Below are 26,249 nucleotides of genomic sequence, written 5' to 3'. Positions count from 1 at the left end.
GAGACGGTAAGGAGCTGGTCCCCACCGTTGGTGCGAATGTTTTACCGTGGTTTTCCATTCCCCTGCACTAAGGCGAATGCCGAGAGAGTTCCTAGTATAGGGCGAATACTTTAATATGACAGTACCGGATAGCTTGTGGTTTTCAGCGAGAAAGTCGATAGTGCTGCTACCTACATGGATTGTTGTGACTAGCTCTTCAATAACATATTGCCACCTGTGTGATTCTTGGTGCAATTGCGTGTTGCTTATAATGTATCAGTGTTCGCCATTAAATAATCTTACAGTGCAGTTATATTTCAAGAAAAGGTTATACGCTGAATAAATTACCCAGCAAGATAATGGCATGGGAACTTATAAGGACCAAAAAAAAAAAAAGGAAAGTCATTTCCGCACAGGCCATGAAGGCCCTGGAAGTGGTGAAAGGTAAAGGCTTCCACTATTTGTAACCTCGGCACTTGATGGGGTATAGTGGTTAGCTCTATGCCGGGCCACCTTTGTCCCCAGGAATTAACCTGGTACTCATTTTTGGTGTAGGCTGAGTGAACCTCAGGGCCATATGTACCTCCGGAAGTGGAAATATCATTTCTTAAATTTTACGCCTTCCTGACGGGGATTCGAACCCACGTCCTTCTGGGCGAACCGAGCACGCCTTTATCGCCTCGGCCAGGCAGCCCCTACTGATAAGGACCGTAGGTATTAAAAAAAAGGTCCATAACCTCGCATCTGTGTTGAGGTTACATCCTATGCCCTTTATATTAAGAAATCAATCAAATACTCCTACGAAATGTTAGTGGGACGTAAAACCAATGACATTAACAAATGTGGAGCTCTAGTACACTCAAAAACCTCTGTGGCTCAGGCGGCAGCGCGCCGGCCTCTCACCGCTGGGTATCGTGGTTCAAATCCTGGTCATTCCATGTGAGATTTGTACTGGACAAAGTGGAGGCGGGACAGGTTTTTTTTCCGGGAACTCCGGTTTTTCCTGCCATCCTTCATTTCACCAACACTCTACAATATCATTTCATTTCATTAATCATTGCCCCAAAGGAGTGTGACAGGCCTCGGCAGCCGGCACAATTCCCATCCTCGCCGCTAGAAGGTCGAATGACTTTAAACAGGCTGTGGATTTTCAGTATACTCAAACTTCAGGGCCCGCATTGTTAAATAGTTCCATGAATTTCACAATTGAAAAATTGAGAGCCTGTAGCATAATGGTTATCGCGGTAGTCTTGAAATTAAAGACCATGAGTTTAGAATCCAGTAAGAAAATAATAATTATAGTGAAAATGAAAATGAAAACCTACAACCTGTTTTTCTGCCATTGACCGGGCCAGGGATGGAATGAATGAAGTCCTCATCTTGCGGCGAGGGTAGGAATTGTGCCGGCTGCCTAGGCCTGCCGCATTCCTCTGGGGCAATGATTAATGACTGACAGATGAAATGAGATTATAATGGAGAGTGTTGCTGGAATGAAAGATGACATGTGACCGGGATTTGAACCACGGACCCACCGGTGAGAGGCCGACGCGCTGCCGCCTCAGCCACGGAAGCTTCAATAAAAATAATAATAATAGTAATAATAATTTACTTTACGTCCCACTAACTACTTTTACGGTTTTCGGAGACGCCGAGCTCCCGGAATTTACTTTCGCAGGAATTCTTCTACGTGCCAGTAAATCTACCTGCACGAGGCTGACGTATTTGAGCACCTTAAAATACCATCAAACTGAGCCAGGATCGAACCTGCCAAATTCGGATCAGAAGGCTATTGCCTCAACCATCTGAGCCACTCAGCCCGGCGCGGCGTAAGAAAATTATTTCAGTTTATTATTGGCATAGGTTTGAGCACCAGTCCAACTAATTTAATACGTATGTAGGGAAATTCTGCAGCATAAATTTGTCAAAGAGACTTTAGGAAATTCAGAACTTTTCTTCCTTGTCAGGAACTTTGTAGTTCACTCATGTAACCCCAATATGTATTATATATGTACAGATTATATATTTCTGTCTTCAGAAGTAAAACAGTAAATTCAAAGTACAGCAAAAGCGAGATAGCAGCGTGAGGTGAGTTCCTCTGTAGATTTCGAGAAGTTCTGCCATACCGAAGAGGAAGAATTACAATAAGAAGTTCAACATAATGGACCAAAACTACTGTTCCTTAATTACAGCTTCTCTTTCCCGAAATCTTAATAAATCTTGCATATTGTAATGTTATCTGTCCCTTCCGGTGCTTTGGCTGAATGGTTGGCGCTTTGTGGCCCTTCTCTTTCTTTTGATGATACCTTCATTCTTCGGAATGTCGGATCTCTTCCATTCCTCTTCTGATTAGTGTTAATAGAGGATTTTTGGCCAGTTGTACTTCGTCTTAAAACAATAATCACCACCACGGAATGATCAGCGTATTGGCCTTCGGCTCAGAGGGCCCTGGTACGAATCCCGGCTGAGTCGGAGATTTTAATCGCGTATGTTAATTCTTGTAGATCGAGGGCTACGGGTTTGCGTTCTTATTCATACGCATCTTCAAATACATATGGCATATCACACGAAAAACAACCACAGAAACGCGCAATAGTGAATATAATATCGCTCCACATAGGGCTGGTGTTAGGAAAGGCATTCGGCCGCAAAATTAGGCGAAGTTCATACAAAGTGCTGCCCCAGGTAACTCGGAAAAGGCCAGAAAGAAGAGGAGAGAGTAGTTGTTAAATATTCCTCGCAGAAGCTGGGTGGATTCTCAAACAAATTCTGCTTTTAATTTTTAAGACACAGCGAAATTCACGGCTAACATATTGCTCGTTTGGAGGTTTATGAAGGAGGCATTTCATATTTTAAAATTTCATTCTTAATTATTATGACTGTTCAATTATTTTAACAAAAATATTTCCAATGAATGTAGATGCATTCCTCTCAATTGTACCATAAATAATTATGTAGTTCCTGGGCTTGTCACACCTGCACGTAGATGTCACCACCGTCGCTCTTCGCATTCCACTCAATGCTATTGAGATACAGCTGTCCGGTATTGTCACATTAAAGTATTTGTATAGGCCACGGACATCTCAAATATTATTATAATATTTATAGGTCCACCTGTTCAATACAATACAATATAATCCACTATTTCATGTGATTAAAATGTATACATATTAGACTACATAAAAGTCGATGGGGAAACCACGGAAAACCATCTTCAGGACTGTTGGCAGCCCTGAAGATGGTTTTCCGTGGTTTCCCATTTTCACACCAGGCAAATGCCGGGGCTGTACCTTAATTAAGACCACGGCCGCTTCCGTCCACTTCCTAGACCTTTCCTATCCCATCGTCGCCATAAGACATATCTGCGTCGGTGCGACGTTAAACAAAATAGCAAAAAAAAAAAGTCGAAGGTACATGTTTCACCCTTTTTTTTTACAGGCATCATCAGCCTATATCAATCTTAAAAATTAATGGATATGGAATCTTTCCAATATTATAAACTATAGAGTAAAATGTTGGACAATGATTTCATAAAATATTATACTATAACGTCTAAAATAACGATATTGCACCAAAGTATGTTAAAAAAAACCAGTGAATTAACAGTTTTTGAAGTTTAAAACCAAAATAGATCCCCTTCTTATATATCATTAAGACTGTGTGACTTGTAGGCCACGGACGCCAACTTTCTCACTTGCCCCCAACATGTCCTTCTCCGATACAAATCTCCTGGCCTGAGAGACAGCGTTCCCTTCAGGGGAGGAATGAAAACAATTTTGTAGTTGTAGTAGTGTCTCAACGGCACACTAGCTCCCAGCGTCTTGGAAAACTGTAGCAATGCAACTGATGAGCTCACTGCTACATTGGAGCGAAACGCTGGTGATTTCATGATTGAAGAGGCCTGAAGAGATTGAAAGTTTAATAATAATAATAATAATAATAATAATAATAATAATAATAATAATAATAATAATAATAATAATTGTACCGGGCGGTACACCTCCACGCCGCTAATTTAAAATTTGCGCCAGTTGAAACTCCTCTGCTGGAGGAAGTCTGAACTTTATATACGCTATTAATTCGCTACCTTCTCAAAAGATGTCACCACGTGGAAAATTTTGAGTTTTTGAACTGTGTCATTTTTGATGTGTTTTTGTTTTGCTTGAAGTAAGAAGTGTGAACTTTCTCTTCTAGAGGACACTACTGAAGATCAACAATAGTGCACCCTAGTGCGAAGTCAAAGAACTATTTTGTTGGAGAAATTTTTATTTCAAATGTTTGTCTTTGCTAAATTCTTTTTTAAGTTATTGTTTAAGTTGGCTGTATACCCCTCTCTTTCCCCTTGTTTTGCATTTAACCAATCCCGAATTTCTGTTATTAATTTCTGACCAATCGTAGGTATCTTCCCCCAACTTGAATATGTTGCTGAATCCTACCCAATAAAAAGTTTGTGGGAGGGTGTTTTCATTCCCCTGACACCTAGAACCTTCCGCGAGAGGATATAAACTGCTGATTTTAGGGTCTCTGCGCCACTTCTGATCCATCTTTCAGTGTATTAAGTACATAGCAGGAGGCGGGAAGCGCCTCTTTCCTCGGCAGCGGTCAACAACAAGGTAATGGCCGATTAATAACTTCTTTCTTTGCTTGCTCAGCAGTTTAACTCTCGGGGCGGGTTCTAAGCGTTCCACCATGTAACCTTTTCCTAAATGTAACTACTCTTTTCATATATTCTCTTTTAAAGCTACATACTGGGATAGAGAGTGCTAACCCTCTCGAGCTCCCACTCATATTGTTTTGAGGTGAACTTATGTTTTCAACCTATTCTCGTTAACGTTAAACAAATTGTTCTTTTCTTAAGTCACCTCGTTAGTATGGGATTAGCCCTGGTATTATCGGCCTAGTGCCAAGTAGGTCTTAATCAAAGTGTATTAGGAGTGCAAGTTCGCCTCCTCTCAAATTGTTCCCTTAGAGGTCATTTAATTAACCTTCTTTTAATTTTATAGACCTCAGTAGATTGGGTATTTTACCCCTGTGTTTATGTCCGTTGAGGACAACTTGAAGGTGGAGTTTGGTGTGGCCTGGGAGAGGCTTAAATTTGAGAGCGAGTGGCTCTTTTGAAAATTGAGTGTTGTATGCCTCATGGAGGCTTTTCAGTGTAATTTGGAGCTAGGGCTCCTAGGCATGAATGGGGTTTTCTGCCCCTCTGTTGAAACTTGTGTTTGGAGGCAAAACTGAGCTGATTGCCCAGGCATTGTGTTTTCAGGGCTCGAAGTCCAAATCCTGTAAATATTGTAACTACCCTTTGACTTGCTACTTTGTACCTGCCATGCTTGTTATTTCTTTGTTTTTGGAAAGAAAATATAACCTGGTTAAATTTTAATTAATTTTACTTTAGTAGCTTGAGACCCGTTCACCACCCCGCACCTTCTTTCACGCATAACTACCACAAAAACACGGTAACAATAATAATAATAATAATAGTCCGGTCTGCTTCCGCTTCGAGCGTTAGCACTGTGCCACGTCCGGGGTACCCCCTGTGGGTGGGGGCAGTAGAATAACACCCACGGTATCCCCTGCCTGTCGTAAGAGGCGACTAAAAGGGGCCCCAGGGGTTCTAAACTTTGTAGCGTGGGTTGGCGACCACGGGGCCGTTAGCTGAGTCCTGGCATTGCTTCCACTTACTTGTGCCAGGCTCCTTAATTTCATCTATCCTATCTGACCTCCCTTGGTCAACTCTTGTTCTTTTCCGACCCCGACGCTATTAGGTTTGCGAGGGCTAGTGAGTCTTTAATTTTCACGCCCTTCGTGGTCCTTGTCTTTCTTTGACCGATATCTTCATTTTTCGAAGTGTCGGATCCCTTCTATTTTTCCCTCTGATTAGTGTTATGTAGAGGATGGTTGCCTAGTTGTAATTCCTCTTAAAACAATTATCACCACCACCACGTCCGGGGAGCCATCTGGTGACGAATGAACGTACCATTTCCACTTCTATTATAACGTCGAAATTTCAAAGAGTCATTGTTTAAGAAGCCTTTCTCGTGGTCAGTCGCGATTTTCTTCTGATGACGCAGAGCACAGTTCTCTGCGAAACTTAAAGAATTTCACCTAATTTTCTTGATACGGCATAAGCCCAAAAGCCTATACAGTATCATGTCTACAATAATAGAGAAGGAAGTTCAAATGACCGGCTGGTGACTAAATATAGGCCAGCCAACTCCACCGTTATGGTGAGAGTTATAACCTGGTGGGAATAACGTAAAATTGTTACTCTGGAACAAAGGAAATACACTGGAGCAGTTGGTCACAACCAGTCAATTACTGCAGACGCAGCGTACATAATGCTCGTTTGAAGGTTTATGAAGGAGGTATTTCGTATTTTAAATTTTTCATTCCTAATTATTATGATTGTTCAATGACATGTCATGCCATCCTCCACTCGCAAACCCTGATGATATAGTTGGAAATTGCCAAAAGAAATTTCTGTCAACTTGCAAAACCTGCTAAAATTGAGATGGATGCTCCCCCTGTGGGTGGGGGCGGTAGAATAACACCCACGGTATCACCTGCGTGTCGTAAGAGGCGACTAACAGGGGCCTCAGGGGCTCTGAACTTTGGAGCGTGAGTTGGCGACCACGGGGCCCTTAGCTGAGTCCTGGCATTGCTTACACTTACTTGTGCAAGGCTCTTCACTTTCATCTATCCTATTCGACCTCTCTTGGTCAACTCTTGTTCTTTTCCGACCCCGACGCTATTAGGTTTGTGAGGGCTAGGGAGTCTTTCTTTTTCACGCCCTTCGTGGCCCTTGTCTTTCTTTGACCGATATCCTCATTTTTCGAAGTGTCGGATCCCTTCCATTGTTCCCTCCGATTAGTGTTATATAGAGGATGGTTGCCTAGTTGTACTCCCTCTTAAAACAACCCCCTGTGGGTGGGGGCGGTAGAATAACACCTACGGTATCTCCTGCCTGTCGTAAGAGGTGACTAAAAGGGGCCCCAAGGGCTCTGAACTTTGGAGCGTGGTTTGGCGACCATAGGGCCCTCAGCTGAGTCCTGGCATTGCTTCCACTTACTTGTGCCAGGCTCCTCACTTTCATCTATCGTATCCGACCTCCCTTGGTCAACACTTGTTCTTTTGCGACCCCGACGGTATTACGTATCGAGGCCTAGGGAGACTTTCATTTTCACGCCCTTCGCAGCCCTTGTCTTCCTTTGGCCGATACCTTCATTTTTCGAAGTGTCGGACCCCTTCTATTTTTTCTCTCTGATTAGTGTTATATAGAGGATGCTTGCTAATGTTGTACTTCCTCTTAAAACAATAATCACCACCACCACCACCACCTCTTAAAACAATAATCACCACCACCACCTGAGATGGATGCAGATGCAAAGACCTGCTAAAATGCATTTGCAAACCCTGCTAAATTCCATAAGCAACATGGCCGCTCGTTAGGATGAATATTCTAAACGCTTCTACTTTTTGCTTTCAGCACAGCCATAACACCACGTACAGCATCCTGATACATACCTGAAGAACATGCCAGAATGTATTGTTCGAGCTTGGAAGCACTAGTCAGACCGTACCTTGAAGGGACCGGGCAGAGGCATTTCCAGTTTCGGAAAACAAAGAAACTTTTGATGAAAGTAAGAATCCTTGCATCGTTCATGGATACTCGCTTTATAATTTCCAAGCCGAACAACCGAAGAGCTTAAACAAAAGAAGGAAGTTTGTTCGGGAAAAACTTCCTCCTAATGCCATCCCCAAGAACATCGTCCTGAACAGCCAAAAATTGAATGATACCAAAAACAATACCGAAAAAGCACTCAGAGAAAACTGGGAGGAGCTAAAAAAGTTCAAGCTTTTTTTTGACATTTCAAGGAACATGATGGCCGACTTGGCAATTAAGATAATAACGAGAATGGAGAGGTGTTTGATTAATGGACGCTGAAGTTGTTGAGAATACTGTCTTGATTGTCTTGAACATTGTCACTATGTTTTTAAAATGAAAATTTGACTGTCACAGTAACGAACGTTCTCAAATTCTTTACATTTTCAGTATTTAGCTACCTGTTTTTGTATCTTCCTTTTAGAATTTTTTACTTCTTCTTTATCTGTTTACCCTCCAGGGTCGGTTTTTCCCTCAGACTCAGCGAGGGATCCCACCTCTACCGCCTCAAGGGCAGTGCCCTGGAGCTTCAGACTTTGGGTAGGGAGATACAACTGCGGAGGATGAACAGTACCTCGCCCAGGCGGCCTCACCTGCTCTGCTGAACAGCGGCATTGCGAGGGGGGGATTGGAAGATTGGAAGGGATAGACAAGGAAGAGGGAAGAAAGTGGCCGAAGATTTAAGTTATGTACCATCCCGATATTTGCCTGGAGGAGAAGTAGGAAACCACGGAAAACCACTTCCAAGACGGCTGATGTGGGAATCGAACCCACCTCTACTCAGTTGACCTCCCGAGTTTGATTGGATCCCGTTCCAGCCCTCGTTCCACTTTCCAAATTTCGTGGTAGAGCCGAGAATCGAACCCGGGCTTCCGGGGGTGGCAGCTAATCACACTAACCACTATACCACAGAGGCGGACTCGAAATTTTACTACAATTTTTAATTAATAGATTTTGTCATCATGATGTAAAAATTACCTTTAGTATATCCTCAGAATTCTCATCAATCCCAGCTGATTTTCCAGCTTTCAGTTTTTGTATCTTTGTCTGCAATATCTTCCAAGTTGAGAGCTCCTGAGGATTTTCCGTTGTATTCACCTCTTATGACAGGGTGTATTCTACCGCTTTCACCTACAGAGGAAGCCCATATATCCAGGGTAGCTCTATTCGTGCTTTAAAGATATACTATGGCCAGAATATCTGAAATTTAGACGAAGTATAAAATCTCCGACAAAGCATGATTTTCTATTCCTTCACTGAATCGGTTACCTATTGCGACGTGTGATCGATGGTCTTACAAGATTAGTAGACCATGGATAATAGCAAGGTATCGAAATCGTATGAGCTGACCACAGACATCCAACATATTTTTATCTCTACTCGAGCCGTGTTGCAGCAGATATTACCGCCCATGGTACCATACTGATTGTTGTACATTCTGTGCGCTGGATTGGGCCATAAGTGAAATCATTTCACCCTTATAGACGTGTTTTCGTATCCCTCTAGGTGTCGCTTTGTTCAGGCACACACCCGATGAAGATCAGTTGCACGTAAAGTTTTAACTACTGGTACATACCAGCATTCCTGCCATTATTCAATAACAGTCTCTGGCTGCACCGGAAATCGAACCCATTCCCCCAAGGACGGCAGCTAATAGCACTAACTGTTACGATACGGAGGCGGACTTACTCAAAAGTCTCCATATAACAAGTAAACATGGTATTGACAAGTCTTGTCTTTCGTAGTGCTACAATTCTAATGGCCAGGGTAGTTTATTCTTGGATCATCATGAGGAAGGAGATGTTTGCGAGGCACGTTTACAGCTAAACCGTACGGAGCAGCGACATGGTAACAATGCAGAGCGACGCCAAGTCTGTGGTCTAGGTTATTTCCATCTGTTGGTCCCCTCCCTCACGCGGTAATGACCGTGTGGTGTGGATGGTTGGCAGTAATCCAGACTCGTGACGTCTATTACAACACAACACCTGCTGGTATTCTAGTTCATCACCGAAACCAATGAATGAGAAAAACGTCAATGGAATATGTTCACGGTTACTCGAAGATATCTGATGGAATTAAATGGAGTTTTGAGGCAGAATACGTTAACTCAAACTGGGGTTGTGGGTCTGTTGTGAAACACCGATATGATGCTATCCATGTAAAGAAAGTAATTACAGTCCAAAAAGTATTTCGTATACGGAAATTATTTGTATATTGTTTTCAAGTAGAATGAATGCACAAGACGTAATGCAGATGACGTCATCACAAGATGGCCACCCATTTAAGATACTGTATGTTATTGACGGCCGAAAGTCAGTTACTGCAACCGGGCTGACTGGCTTAGACGGTAGAGTGCTGGCCTCCTGACTCCAAGTTAGTAGGTTCGAACCTGACCCAGTCCGGTGGTATTTGAGTGTGCTCGAATACGTTAGACTCGTATCGATATATTTACTGGAACCTAAATGAACACCTGCAGGGAGAAATATCGGCATCACCGCAAACTTTAAAACCTCACTATTAACTGATTATTGCCAGTTTCCGCACGGTGTAGATGCTGGGCAGAAAGGAGTACCTTGTAATTTGACTCTCCTCAATGAGATCTATAAGTAAACCGAGCAATTTGACTGTGCGGTTGGGGTCGCGTAGCAGTTAGAGAGATGGCGGGTTGGTATCCCAGTGTCGGCAGCTCCAAAGATGGCTTTCTGTCGCTTCGCATTTTCACACTAGGAAAATGCTGGGGTTGTACCTTAATTAAGGGCACGGACGCTTCGTTTCCTATCCTTGGGTCGGTGGAAATCTTCTATGTGTCAGTGCGACGTTTAAACACTAGCAATTTATAAGAAAACAGAAAAATTAAAATACTGACTGTAAATTTTTAAAAGAGAGGTTTTCTTCTTCTTCTTCTTCTTCTTCTTATTATTATTCTTAGTCTGTTTACCCTCCAAGTTCGATTTTTCCCTCTGACTCAGTGAGGGATCCCACGTCTACTGCCTCAAGGGAAGTGTCCTCGAGCTTCAGAATCTGGGTCGGGGGTACAACGGGGGAGAATGACCAGTACCTCGCCCAGGCGGCCTCACCTGCTATGTTGAACAGGGGCCTCGTCAGAGGATGGGAAGATTGGAAGGGCCAGGCAAGGAAGAGGGAAGGAAGCGGCCGTGGCCTTAAGTAAGGTACCATCCCGGCATTTGCCTGGACGAAAAGTGGGAAACCACGGAAAACCACTTCCAGGATGGCTGAGGTGGGAATCGAACCCACCTCTACTCAGTTGACCTCTCGAGGCTGAGTGGATCCCGTTCCAGCCCTCGTACCACTTTTCAAATTTCGTGGCAGAGCCGCGAATCGAATCCGGGCTTCCGGGGGTGGCAGGTAATCACGCTAACCACTACACCACAGAGGCGGACAGATAGAAGGTTTTACGACTGAAAATTGACGAATTTTCGCAAACTTGATAAAAGAGTCCAAGTACATAAGACAAGTGGTTAAAAGCCTATAGAAAACATATGCAGGAGGAAACCACGCTCAGTAAGTGGATGGATGGCATGGGGCCTCCGGAGAGAGATGCCCATGGCAGATGTGCGCGTCTGCTTATGTAATGATGAATAATCATGATAATGAGGAAAGAATAAAGTGAAACCCGGTGTCAGCACGTAGCCTACTCCTGTCGAATAACAGCAGGGTGTTAGCTCAAGGCTTAACGTCTCCATCCAACGGACGATTTGGCACTGAACGCTAGATTTAGCGATTAGGAATTGTAAACCATCGTCTCTTCCACCCTGCCATGAAAAATTCTGATTGGGATTTTGCTTTTTTACTGGGTGATTGTACTGTCTTCAACATTCCTACAACTCATACATCACACACAACACTATCCTCCACTACAATAAAGCACGATTCCCATTCACGGCAGATGCCGCCCACCATCGTCGGACGGTCTGCCTTACAAGGGCTGCATGTAATTATTATACAGTGTTGAAACAAATACTAACAGGTTATTTCACCAGGCAAATGTTGGGGCTGTATCTTAAGGCCATGGTCGCTTCCTTCCTTCCTTCCCACTCCTAGACCTTTCTTATCCCATCGTCGCCATAGGACCTATCTGTGTCGGCACGACGTAAAGCAAATTATATATATAGGTTATTTGTTCTGTATCTCGAAGCGTTTAGCGGTAAAACTTCGAAAGTTATGACTTCAATTATAGGAAAACATATGTGGCAACACAGCTACGATGAAGCGAACGATGCACAAGATCGGCAGCCTCCTTGGGAGGACAGGAGCGACCTGTGACGTAATGTTTAAAACCCGGACGTGACTAAACATATTTCGAAGTAAATCGAAATATATATTTAAAAATAACCCCGGTCTAGAAAGCCAAGAATAAGGGCCGAGAGGATCCGTCGTGCTGATCACACGACACCTCGTAACCTGTAGGCATTCGGGCTGAGCAGCGGTCGCTTGGTAGACCAAGGCCCTTCAAGGGCTGTAGTGCCTTGGGGTTTGGTTTGGTTTTGGATTTAAAAATAAGAGTTTTGTCTGTACATTTCTCAGAATTTAAAAAGGATGGTATTTCTGTATCGGACGTGTCTACGGTAACAAGGAACTGCACTTTTTAATTTTCAGTAATTTCAGTCTGTCTGTCTGTCTGTCTGTCTGTCTGTCTGTACACATATCATGAGAAAACGGCTGAAGACAGTTTAATGAAAATCGGTACGCAAAGTCGGAGAATAAGTCGCTACAATCTAGGCTATAAATAATTTTATTCACGCTGAGAAAAATGGTAGTTTAGAGGAAGGATTGAATTTAATTCTCGAATATTTATGTTATTAGTGGTTCTACCTTAATGAAAATCGGTATGCAAAGTCGGGGAATAAGTCGCTGCAATCTAGTTTATAAATAATTTTATTCACGCTGAGTGTAATGGTAGTTTAGGGGAAGGCCTAAAATTTAAACCTCAAATATTTATGTTAATGGTCATATCGATGAATACTACGTAACTAAATTCACATAGTAGTAAATTTCTGATCATTTACGTCTTATACATTTTGACCGTACCGGCTATGATCATAGAGATATTGGGATCTTTGGATGGCTAGATAAAAGATTGAGAGAGATTGGTGGGCCTGTAACGATGCAAGGCCACGTACGACTTCCAGGTAAGTAAGCTACCATTTGTAAACTGAATTTGTTTATTTCATTATGTCACAATTTTATTTGTGTTTCTGTGACGCATTTTCGTCACCCTTATTAATTTCGTGGTAATATCAGAAGTGTACGACGAAAGGACATTTTATACTTCTTGGATAATCGGTAGAGCCGCGAAAATAGCGTGTGAAATGTTGTACAATAGTAGATTTAATGGTTGTAAAACGAATGTAATATGTAGAGCGGGGTATCATTTCCGTACGTTTATTCCTATATTTGTTGTTTGCCCAAGTTAAGATATTAATTTATCACGAAATTTTGTTCATTGTAAAGATGCATTTCCCGTATGTATAATCCGTGGTTTATCATTTAAAGTGATCATGTCGTAATGATGGGACGCCAGCTGTAGCGGAGCGTGCGCCGTAATGTGGTCGGAGCAGTAGAATGAGTGCGTGAGGCGAAACTGGTGTGTGATTTGTGGAAGGGAAGTGTTATTCCAAATGTGTATTAAAATATGTGTAGAAATGGTGAGGAGAAAATAACGGTAAAATTCTGTAAGTCAAGTTGTGATTTTCAGTTTTGAAATATTTTGTTATCTGACTCAGATATGCGAGGAGTGATGGTTAGTTTGCCACAGATTGTTTTATGTAACAGCATAGTGGATCGCGTAAAAGACGTATTCCGTATTATTGTCGTGTAGAGAATTTGAGGTAGCAAGTGGCTCAAGTCTTGCAGGGTTGGGAGGAAATATGGCTCAGGTGGTTGAAATCGTTTAGTGTTGAAGTGATTTCTTGCCGGGATTTTCATTGTAGGTAACCCGAGGATTTATTTGTGTATTTTAATGGTATGGGAATAGGGTAATTCCATAGTTAGGATCCCACGTGTAACCGTAGGACGTGGTGGCTAGGATCATTTCAAGTGACGTTTAAAAATGTTTCGCATATTCTGTATTGGTTGCCGACGAGGTAAGATTTCATTTTGATACAGTTCATAGATATAACGTGTTTACTTTCATAGAGGCGACGAGAGGGGTCTTCTTTCCAGGTAGAGCGACCACCTGTTTCGGCGAGCGAGCCAGTTCATTTGTCAGAACGGAATTGTAACTGAGATTTTGTCATTTATAATAAATGTTTGGAAATAGATTTCATTACTCAATAAGAGAATCGTTAGGTAGAGAACTTTAGGTTCATTATAGGTGTGACGGAAATGAGACGATGTTGTGTTATGTTGTAAATAGCCATTTTCAGGGGTGCCAAAATTAGAAAATCTATAGTAATGTTGCTTCGTGTTGTTGAGGATTGTCCAAGGGCCTGCGATTATTTTATTTGAATGTCACTATAGCTTGTCAATCCTTAGAGTTAGTGATGGATCAGGTGTTGTTTTTGTTGTTGTTGGTTTCCAAGATACAAGTCTAGGTTCGTGTGGTATGAAGTATTGCCTGTAGAGCACATGGTGGTAAAGTAGTTCATCCACCCTAGAATTTGGGTGTGGTACATTACGACACTTGAGTCTAATCAGCTGAAATCTTATCGGAAGGAGGTGCCGGAATTAGTCCAAGGGATAACCGTGGGCGTTACAAAAGTTTAACATGGGTTGTTTTATTTTGCGTTTCTTGTAATTTATGTACATTATAGGATTTAAGGTTAGGATTATCCAAGCTAGTGTCTCGATAATTATTAGTGTTATAACGTAAACGTTTTGAGTGACGTAATGAAATAAACAAATGGTACCGGTAGTTATGACCATGTCTTTCGTATTACAGTTGCGAAACAAGAAATCGTGAGAATATACAGAGATAAATATTTTCTTTTAAGGGAATGTTTCTGGTAAACATATCCAAGTGATAATGTAAATTTAATTGAAACAGTTAGGGAGTTTAAAGAAACCACTTCGTCCGGGATAGATACATTTGTTGTTAATTAGGATCATGAGATTACTTCATTTATTAATTTATTAAATACAGTGAAACCATATTTTGAGAATTAGCTTAAAATCAAGTGACTAACTTGAAAATGTGTTCTGGAAATCTTAGTTTTATTTGTTGGGAAAATTCAACTTATTAACATAACGATTAAGGGGGAAAGTCCGATAGCGAGGGACTTTACTGCCACAAGTGTGAGCGTTTGCTGTTTTTTTATTATTTTGATTTGTTGAGCAATAGATGTGCTGGGGATTTACTAATGTGGAAACCTTGTTCATCAACTACTTTAACTTAATTGTGTTCAGCCTTCAGGCTAGAAATTTGGATGGTCATGGGGTCATCAACCTCAGTGATTTAGATTAGGGCCATTTGCCATTATAGCATCATTCTTCTTGCAGTCATCATCCACAATGACTTTAACGTAAATAACAGAGCTACATGTCGGTCCATGACATAGTCATCACATCGATTCAATTAAGTGTCCATGCCGTACAACCAGTGTGGCACCTACCGATTGGACAGCCTTAATTATACCAAGAGTTCAGAGCTCGTGTTACGGGGACTGGATTATCACGAATCATTATGGTGGTACATGCAGTCTAATGCGGAAGCCGATCTCAGGGATCTCCAGACTTTCTTTATTTTATTCTTAAATTAAGACGGTGGTTTCTAATAAGTATGCCCCTCAGGTAATTGAGTTAATTTCTCCAAAGCCAGCGTCTCTCATCATCGCTGTACTATTAGTTTGTTACTAATGGACATGTATGAGTTCGTTGATCAGCTGTTGTGAAATGTCACACGTTTTTCAGATTTCGTTTCAAATGGTCAATAAACCTAAACTATTAAGTTAAACAGTCGTCAAGTTCAGTCATTGTAGACATTAGTTTTAAATTACTGAAACCCACCTCTTACCTACGCAAGTGACGAAAAATCCGTAAGCAACCCAAGAGAAAGATCTCATCCGATTGTTGATAGGTAAGGGAGGTAGGTATCCTTCGAAGGGCCTTAAAGGGTTGAATACAAGGCCCATCACATTTATCAACAATAACATTACATTGACCATTGTTTGTTGTGATGTGCTTTGTGTCTTCTGTTGCAACTCATCTCCGATAGATAGGATTACTGCTGCGTACCGAGTTTTTCATTTAGATTAAGTCGAACCGACACGGATAGGTCTTATGGCGACGATGGTATAGGAAAGGGCTAAGAGTGTGAAGGAACCAGCCTTGGCCTGAATTAAGGTACAGCCTCAGCATTTTCCTGGTGTAAAAGTGGGAAACCATGGAATACCACTTTCAGGACTGCCGAAGGTGGGGAACGAATCCACTATCTCCCGGATGCAAGCTCACAGTTGCGCGCCCCTAACCACACGGCCAACTCGCCCGGTCTTACCGAGTGTAACAGTCTGCCTGAATATTGACGGGCAGTAGATGGGGAGTTAGATAACTTTATTCTTTAGCATGCCATTCCTCTGGTTCATACATTTTCTGATACTACTGGTACGTAATACACTGGTTCATCTTAGCATTCGAGCTATTTTCATCCCTACTCTGAGGCACAGATTGGAATAAGCAGTGTGCATGTTTAACGGAAAAATGGCAGAGGGGTGTTCACGGCAATCTGCGGGTTGGTCACTCCAGCTCTGGAACTTTGGACTGTTAGATTGGCACCGTAGTACTGTTCATTAAAAGGGAGAAAATGTGCGGATTTTCATTTGATGGAATGTTTTTATGTTAGGAAAACCACAAAGGCAGTCTTTCTGAGAATTCCGCAGCGAAACACGGGTACATCAGCTAGTTAGGATATAAATGTAACATAATACAAGTTGCAGGTCATCTTTTGGGAGGAATGCACACTTTGCAACAGGAACATATTTCATTCCCTTCATATTTAGCGCGGGTACAAAATATTTTTTAACACACGTTCTCAATTTTGTTCCAGGAGTTCTGTTTTGTATTTAATCGATAGTTCATTGTCCTGCTCTATTGAACTGTGTAAACCATTCGAAACTATGTCGGGCTGCTGAGAAATTAGCGTGACTAACTTTATATATATATATATCGATATTTTTTCGATTGGGGAATCTGTGATAACACAGTAAACTATATTTTTACGTAGGTATAGTTTACAGTAGTTAAATATGCCGAACCAACAGTTGCATTGTCTGATTCTACTACACCTACTAATAGCGCGCAGGAGGCGGCTCTCAAACGCTGACATCACTCGCTCAAGCGTTGTGGCCGTTTTGATCTCCTGAATAATATAACATAATGCAATAGGATTTTCAGCACGTTGATTACAATTATGCTAGTGGTTTAACGTTGCACGTCGAAGTTTCAACCACGCGAGGATGAGAAAAGGCTAGTTAGGAAGGTAGTGAAATATACAGTTTCACCGTTGTTTGCTATAACCGGGCGAGTTGGCGTGCGGCGTGGTTTCCCATTTTCACACCAGGCAAATGCTGGGACTGTATCTTAATTAAGGCTACGGCCGCTTCCTTCCCACTCCTAGGCTTTTCCTCTCCCATCGTCGCCATAAGACCTATCTCTGTCGGTGTGACGTAAAACTAGTTGTTAAAAAAGTTTGCTATATCAAAACACTGTACAAATTCAAAGTGTGCAAAGCATAATTTTCCATCTTTTATGTTTTTGTATTTTTACTGTTCGAGGAATAATAATGGAGTTATTAGCAATTAATGCAAATGTAAACTCTATTTTTAAAGTTCACATAACGGGAGTTGAAAGGAAAAGGCATAATATAATGCTATGTTAACGGAGAACTGAATGATTTCTTTTTGATTGTTATGTCTATAAGCGGTGAGCGTCACTGACTTGTAACTATCATTTAGCCGCCATGGTAATGAGTTAAATGAAAAAGGTTATGGTTATTGTTTTCAGATAGCCTCAATAAGAGCAGCATGGTCATGAGACACTCCCGATTGGGATAATAATGTACAAGGCTATTGAAATAAACGAAAATGCAAAAATAAATAAATAAATAAATAAATAAATAAATAAATAAATAAATAAATAAATAAATAAATAAATAAATAAATAAATAAATAAATAAATAAATTACACGAAGACTTAGAAGAAAATAAATGTTAACCAAGCCAGGCAACTATGGTTGTAAGTCGTTCTATAACCCGTCATCGACGACCTGGTAACTTATTTGGTAATATTAATATGAATGTATGTTATACCACACAGCAACAACAATAAAACACTTTGTTCTATTATGAAGTTGAGTACTTACTCTGTAGAGCCCACATTCGATATCTTTTCAACTGGTGGAGAAAGATACGGCTGTGTTTCCTACATGATCCATTATGTATACTGCTCGACGTTAGGGAGAACACAGGTATTGGAGTTAGTAGATTATCATACGGTACGGCGTCGGATACCTCATGATATTTTTTGCAGTTGTCACAGCATGGTGACTTGTATACCTCTTTTGATTCACCATCCTCGATGCTTTCGTACTCTGTAAAGACAGAAACGACATTATTTATTACACAACATTTAGATTGGAAAAGAGTTGTCAATCAGCTCGATGAAATGTCTAACAAACAAATCTAAATACACTTTTACATAAAATAAGGGCATAATAGTCTATAAATCCAAAAAAAAAATTATGAACATGAAAAAGGAAAAATTAAATAGAACTGTCAAAAATGATCGATAATCATTGTTAACAACAGTTCAAACTTTTATCTGTGAAACAACACTTTCCTGAATTGACAGAGTAATGAGTTCTATGGAGAATTACATTTCATGCATATCCTACGACTTTCTACGAAATAGGTGTTATCATACAGCACTATCAAGGCAAAATGCTTTAAATACTGGAACATATACACAGAACTTAAGAGGGGACGATGGCAGGAAATTCTGTAAGAATTTGTTAAAATAATCTTTATTCGGAGTACACATTCCAACATTTCATGTTTGAACTGAAATTATTAATGGGTTAACTAATCGAAAGTTCGAGGTCTTGCATGAACCTCGCCCCGTGTTCTGTCAAATACATTTTCCTCTGTTGAGTATTCAGAAGAATTTTGACAGGCAATCTGATATGTTGCAACCAGGGCCGAATTTAACTACTGGAAAGTCCCTGAGCCCAAACAATCCCCTCACCCGCTCCTTAAAGTTGAAAAGATAAAATTACAATTACTATTATTTTTACATAATGAATAAAGTGAGACAGTATAGTGACTTCAAGGTAAAATATCAAACATTAATATCATTAAATAATAACAATAATAATAGTTCCAACTGAGAGAGCAGACGGCTGTCAATTCAGCACAATTCACTACACCGTCTTTTAAATATTACCATGTAATCACGTTGAGAGTGGAAATTATCATGCTCCATTATCCACTGATTTCCGTGTTTCCAATCATTGAAGCCAGTTGTTGCAAGTTGGGATTCCCCCCCCCCCCCACCACCACCACCAAAAAAAGTTTGCAAGGAGCACATAAACAGATCGTTGGTTGCAGCAATTAACCAGATATTCACGTTTCATCACGTCTCTGTCTTAAAGCTTGCTTTCAAACAACACTTTTGCCATAAATCTCTAATTGTTGTCTGGATAGATGCGCATAGAATTACAGAACTTGTCCTGATTCTGTTTCGCTCCACTTTCAGCAAAGTAGTCTCTAGTAAAATTATTCGGAAGCAAAAGTAAGGGTTAATCGTTTGGTTTAAAAATGACTTCCTTTACTACAGTAGATAGTCATCATAATTTTCATTTACTGTTACAACCGCAGACCAATGGAAACGCAACTAAAAGTGGGCGTACACTCATCAAAATTTTCTTTGCCGGTACGGTACTATTATTTGTACTTTCGTCATTGCGTGATAGGAAGTTTTTGAGTTGTAGTTTGGATGCTGTGGAAAAACAAGTCTAATTTTTGTATTTGAGAGAACAGTTCATATTTCCTGCTCTTCTGCTAATTTACAATAATTTGCTCCCTTAACGGTAATCATTTTCGACCATGCATGTTGTGTACGCAACACGAAAAACACTTGAACTCTCACAAAATGAATACAAATGGTTTACAAATTCACGGACTTCTCCGGAACTCTTGGTATAGTGGGAAATCAGCGGTCATGCCGATTTACTCAACACCACGTGGTTGTTTCCAAGTGGCGTAGTTTCGCCGCCCGTTTCACTAAGTTACAGCCCGAAGTCACCTTGATACTCATACGCTGAACTGAGGGGACTGTTTTTCAACATTGTAGAGGTATTTATAATATTTTTACCGGCAGCTTTCACGTAAGTGGAACGAAAATTCATATCGGGAGTTTTCGCTTTTGAATACTGTGAAAATGTCCGCATTCTAAACACTCGTTTTCAAACTATTAGATTTTTTTTTCACGTTTGCCGCCCCATAAATTTTCCGCCCTGGTCTCGGGCCCATAAGGCCCATGGCTAAGTACGTCTATGGTTGTATAATTCAGAATGGCTCTAATGTTTACTAATTCCGTACGAGTCGTGATTCGATCTGTGTAACGTGAGTGGTTGTTTGTGGATACCTAGTATTCCGTTTGCTTTTGGATACCTAGCATCCTTTTCTTGTGAAAATAGTGACATAATCTTTATTACACTAACATTGAATAGTAAGGTGGGTAGCAGGAATGGCAATTCTTGGTAAAGTATTCAAGAAAATAGAAGAAAACTAAAGGAATAATAATAATATAGTATTTGTCATTGTTGAGTAAAGAAATTATGTCATCTGGCCAGTGAAAAGTTTATGGGGTGGGAAGTTCGAATATCCTTCATACTGTAACTATATTCTTCCTCATCTTCATGATCCTCAGCACTTTTCTTCATGGTCCTTGTCCAGCTAATAAAGGTTTGATATCATAAACTACTGTATGTATGGGTACAAATTTTCGACGTGGTATCTCCTTAGGTTTAAAAAAAATTACCTGAATAGTGTGATAAATAAAACAATGAAAATTGGCTAAAAAGCTAAAATAGCAATCAAAGTCAGAAAGCATCACCAGCATTGCTTAACTCGTTATGAATTTGTGTACAAAATTTACTTCAGTTACCTCAAATATAAAACCTATGGCGATTTCAAAACTTCATAGTTATTCAGCCATAGAATTACAGTGTAGTAATGACAACTTGTAAAATAACATTTAAAATACTATCTATTTCTAAGAATTGACAAGCAAATGACATGGTATTGAGATTCGCTATTTAGTTAAACATTCGGTGAACAGCATACGGTACAAATTTCGTCCACTGTAGAGTATAAATTTCACTATATTTCTATCTGAAGTACTCCAATAATAATAATAATAATAATAATAATAATAATAATAATAATAATAATAATAATAATAATAATAATAATAATAATAATAATAATAATAATAATAATAATGTTAAAGTGCTCAATACGTCAGCCTCGTATCGGTAGATTTATTGGCACGTACAGGAATTCCTGTGGGACTAAATTCCGGCATCTCGGCGTCTCCGAAAACCGTAAAATAGTTAGTGGGACGTAAAGCCAATACAATCATTACATGTTAATCAAGGGAACCAGCTACACACTTGCCAAATAATTGGGCTTGATTGGGCAAGTATTTTTCTCGTAAATAAAAATAGATGGACAATCAAACCAACATTCAGATCTACATATTAGTAGTAATAAAATCATTTTTGCTTATAGTGTTTAGTTTGGAATTACGTATGAAATATCGTTTGAAATATTATGAACAGCTTGTGCAGCGAGCGAGTTGGCCATGCAGTTAGGGGCGCCAAGCTGTCAGCTTGCATTCGGGAAATAGTGGGTTCAAACCCCACTGTCGACAGTCCTGAAGATGGCTTTCCGAGGTTTCCAAATTTTTCGCCAGGAAAATGCTTGGGCTGTACCTTAATTAAGGCCACGGCCTCTTCCTTCCCACTCCTAGCCATCTGCTATCCCTTCGTCGTCATAAGACCTATCTGTGCCGGTGGAACGTAAAGCAACTTGTTAAGAGGAAAAGTATGCAGGATTGCAAGTATCATCTCTTCGGCCACCGGCTATCTACAGTTTCCGAAAATCCTCGCGTTTTGCGAGTGTATGAAATTAAATTCGGCCAATTTTTGTGCGGTTGAGTGCACATTTAGGTTCTCGACTCAACTAAAACACTTCTCTGCACTACATATGAAACCACAAGAAACTTTAATGCTGAAATTTCGTACTCCTTTGAAATCAATTAAGAAAAAATTAGGTGAAGAACTTATAGGAAATCTGGCACTAAAAAAAAAAAAAAAAAAAAAAAAAAAACTTGCCAAACCATTTCACCTTTCAAAAAGCAACTTTACTCATTATTCTTCTACATACCTGCCGTTCTGCATCACCTGACTTACAAAATATCTGAATGACACTGCTCGTTCCACTATTTTCGCTTCTACCAAAATATCCATAGACTCTTTCTCTGGTTCAGTTTTTATCACTCTTGCCTTGCCTATATGTAGTCACTTCATAATCCTTTGTGGCTCTCACGATATTCTCCAGCATCCTCTGCAACCTTCTTCCGTTGCTGAAACCATCACTAGGGATTCTGTAGGGAGCTTTCTATCAGCTTCTCCAGGTATAATAGTGAAGAGTTTCGGTGACATGAAGCATACCTGACGTGCAGCTCTTCCAATTCTAAACTCTTCTGCTTCTTTGCCTTCTTGTACTCTAGACCCCAACTAGAGTATGGCTCCAGTGTATGGAACCCTCACCAGGATTACCTGATTCAAGAACTGGAAAAAATCCAAAAAAACAAAAAACAAAAAAAACAGCTCGATTTGTTCTGGGTGATTTCCGACAAAACAGTAGCGTTACAAAAATGTTGCAAAGTTTGGGTTGGGAAGAATTGAGAGAAAGAAGAAGAGCTGCTCGAATAAGTGGTATGTTCCGAGCTGTCATCGGAGAGATGGCGTGGAATGACATTAGTAGACGAATAAGTTTGAGTGGCGTTTATAAAAGTAGGAAAGATCACAATATGAAGATAAAGTTGGAATTCAAGAGGACAAACTGGGGCGAATATTCATTTATAGGAAGGGGAGTTAGGGATTGGAATAACTTACCAAGGGAGACGTTCAATAAATTTCCAATTTCTTTGAAATCATTTAGGAAAAGGCTAGGAAAACAACAGATAGGGAATCTGCCACCTGGGCGACTACCGGTACCCTAAATGCAGATCAGTATTGATTGATTGACCACCACTCTCTGTCCTGTATAAGGCTCTTCTATCAATCTTCTCTCCTTCCAATCGATTCCAGTGTTTTCCAGTATTAGTATGCACCAATCCACTTTGTTGAATGATTTTTCCCAGTCCATGAAAACTCCATACATTTCCCGATGCAACTCCAAAATTCGCTCTACAATCAATCATGGAGGTCAATCACATCTCCTGTCGCAGCTCTACCCCTGAATCCAAACTAGTCTTCTCCCCTTTTAACGTCTATTATTATTATTATTATTATTATTATTATTATTATTATTATTATTACCATTATTATTATTATTATTATTATTATTATTAACAATTTCTCATGGTTTTGTATGTATTTGGTTATCATCTACTTTTATTTGTGTTTGCTTGAACTGTTTCTAATGATCGGCGTTTTACTGGGGTATGTGATGGTGCAGTAGTTTTATTTGACCGTTGATACCGTGATCATAGCCAAGGTGCATGTTATTAATTTTATTTTGGTATACTGTAGTATGGGAGCATGATCCCCCTCCCCCGGGTTTTTAATGAAGTTTATGAAATAATTTTTAAAGCATGCATGTATGTAAACTAGCAGATGTATACTCAGGATAGGAATATTGAGTACCAACATTTCGAAACCTGTCTATATTTGACTTCAATGGTAACGCATAATAACATATTATTTAAGATACTGGGTTCAATAATGGACGGTTGGACGAAAAAAAATAAGAAAAAGAAACGGCTCTGAATTCGGTTCCCTGTGTACTTTGGTTTGTAAAATTGATTTTTGAGAGCTGTATAAACTCACGTGAAAGATACCGCACCATATATGGGATCTGTAGCATTTAGACAGGTAGCGTGCATTAGTCTTCTCGAGATAGAGGAGGAGACTAAGGCCAAAGAAGTAATAAAATTTACATATGATCACAATGACATTTACAATAAGATACAAAAGTTGAAAACTAGAAAAGCGGCTGGAATTGATCAGATTTCTGGGGATTTACTAAAGACAATGGGTTGGGATATAGTACCATATCTGAAGTACTTATTTGATTATTGTTTGGTCGGAGGAGCTATACCAGATGAATGGAGAGTTGCTATAGTAGCCCCTGTGTATAAAGGAAAGGGTGACAGACATAAAGCTGAAAATTACAGGCTAGTAAGTTTGACATGCATTGTATGTAAGCTTTAGGAATGCATTCTTTCTGATTATATTAGACATGTTTGTGAAATGAATAACCGGTTCGATAGAAGGCAGTTCGGTTTTAGGAAAGGTTACTCCACTGAAGCTCAACTTGTAGGATTCCAGCAAGATATAGCAGATATCTTGGATTCTGGAGGTCAAATGGACTGTATCGCGATTGACCTGTCTAAAGCATTTGATAGGGTGGATCATGGGAGACTACTGGCAAAAATGAGTGCAATTGGACTAGACAAAAGAGTGACTAAATGAGTTGCTATATTTCTAGAAAATAGATCTCAGAGAATTAGAGTAGGTGAAGCTTTATCTGACCCTGTAATAATTAAGAGGGGAATTCCTCAGGGCAGTATTATTGGACCTTTATGTTTCCTTATATATATAAATGATATGAGTAAAGAAGTGAAATCAGAGATAAAGCTTTTTGCAGATGACGTTATTCTGTACAGAGTAATAAATAAGTTACAAGATTGTGAGCAACTGCGATGGTGACCTCGAAAATGTTGTGAGATGGACAGCAGGCAATGGTATAGTGATAAATGGGGTTAAAAGTCAGGTTGTGAGTTTCACAAATAGGAAAAGTCCTCTCAGTTTTAATTACTGCGTTGATGGGGTGAAAGTTCCTTTTGGGGATCATTGTAAGTATCTAGGTGTTAATATAACGAAAGATCTTCATTGGGGTAATCACATAAATGGGATAGTAAATAAAGGGTACAGATCTCTGCACATGGTTATGAGGGTGTTTAGGGGTTGTAGTAAGGATGTAAAGGAGAGTACATATAAGTCTCTGGTAAGACCCCAACTAGAGTATGGTTCCAATGTATGGGACCCTCACCAGGATTACCTGATTCAAGAACTGGAAAAAATCGAAAGAAAAACAGCTCGATTTGTTCTGGGTGATTTCCGACAAAAGAGTAGCGTTACAAAAATGTTGCAATGTTTGGGTTGGGAAGAATTGAGAGAAGGAAGAAGAGCTGCTCGACTAAGTGGTATGTTCCGAGCTGTCAGCGGAGAGATGGCGTGGAATGACATTAGTAGACGAATAAGTTTGAATGGCGTTTATCAAAGTATGAAAGATCACAATATGAAGATAAAGTTGGAATTCAAGAGGACAAACTGGGGCGAATATTCATTTATAGGAAGGGGAGTTAGGGACTGGAATAACTTACCAAGGGAGATGTTCAATAAATATCCAATTTCTTTGAAATCATTTAGGAAAAGGCTAGGAAAGCAACAGATAGGTAATCTGCCACCTGGGCGACTACCCTAAATGCAGATCAGTATTGATTGATTGATTGATTGATTGATTGATTGATTGACTGATTCTGCACGTTGTGACAAAACACATTTGATGACATTGTTTGGCACGACTGACCTACATATACTATTAGAAGGCGAATGGCCATTTTCAAGTTCTCGATTATGACACAGATTCCCAGGTCCAGTCTGAATGTGTGTTCGTTCTATTTACTGCGTGCCAAGAGACACAAGGTCGAAGTTTATAAAGAACGTTTGAAGTCAACTTAAGAAGTCTGTGGCTAGGTCCTGCTGTCTTGCAGCATTGCACACAGCTCATCAGTTGACTACACAAAGTGTAAAATATATTAAACCGAGTTACTTGGCTGATCGGTACGGATCTGTAGCTGTAAGCTTGCGTCAAGGAGATACTGGGTTCAAACTCCATTGTGAGCAGCACCGAAGATGGTTTCCCATTGATCTCCATGGTTTCCCATTTTGAACTATAGGAAAGGCTGGGGCTGTAGCTTAAACAAGGTCACGGTCACTTCCTTTCCTGTCCGACTCGTTGGCTGAACGGTCAGCGTACTGGCCTTCGGTTCAGAGGGTCCCGGGTTCGATTCCCGGCCGGGTCGGGGATTTTAACCTTAATTGGTTAATTCCAATGGCCCAGGGGCTGGGTGTATGTGTTGTCTTCATCATCATTTCATCCGCATCACGACGCGCAGGTCGCCTACGGGAGTCAAATAGAAAGACCTGCACCTGGCGAGCCGAACCCGTCCTGGGATATCCCGGCACTAAAAGCCATACGACATTTCATTTCATACTTCCTTTCCTGACCGAGCCCTGCCTAAGACATCATCATCTTATGCCTTGTTTGAGTCGGTGTGACGTAAAACCAATAGCAATATG

At 40.4% G+C, this 26,249-nt stretch overlaps 1 protein-coding gene across 1 annotated transcript in view; it reads right to left on the bottom strand.

Moving 5' to 3' along the window:
• LOC136866115 (nose resistant to fluoxetine protein 6) overlaps positions 1-26,249 on the bottom strand; it is a 196,728-nt gene that overhangs the window by 166,971 nt on the left and 3,508 nt on the right. The window contains exon 2 of the mRNA XM_067142797.2: positions 17,955-18,182. Within this exon, the coding sequence (XP_066998898.2) occupies positions 17,955-18,182 (228 nt within the window). The remainder of the gene's footprint in view (positions 1-17,954; positions 18,183-26,249) is intronic.

The sequence above is a fragment of the Anabrus simplex genome, chromosome 3, assembly GCF_040414725.1.
Source record: "Anabrus simplex isolate iqAnaSimp1 chromosome 3, ASM4041472v1, whole genome shotgun sequence".
NCBI lineage: Eukaryota > Metazoa > Arthropoda > Insecta > Orthoptera > Tettigoniidae > Anabrus > Anabrus simplex.
Note: the sequence above shows the minus strand (reverse complement) of the source record. Positions and strands in the feature narration are given on the sequence as shown.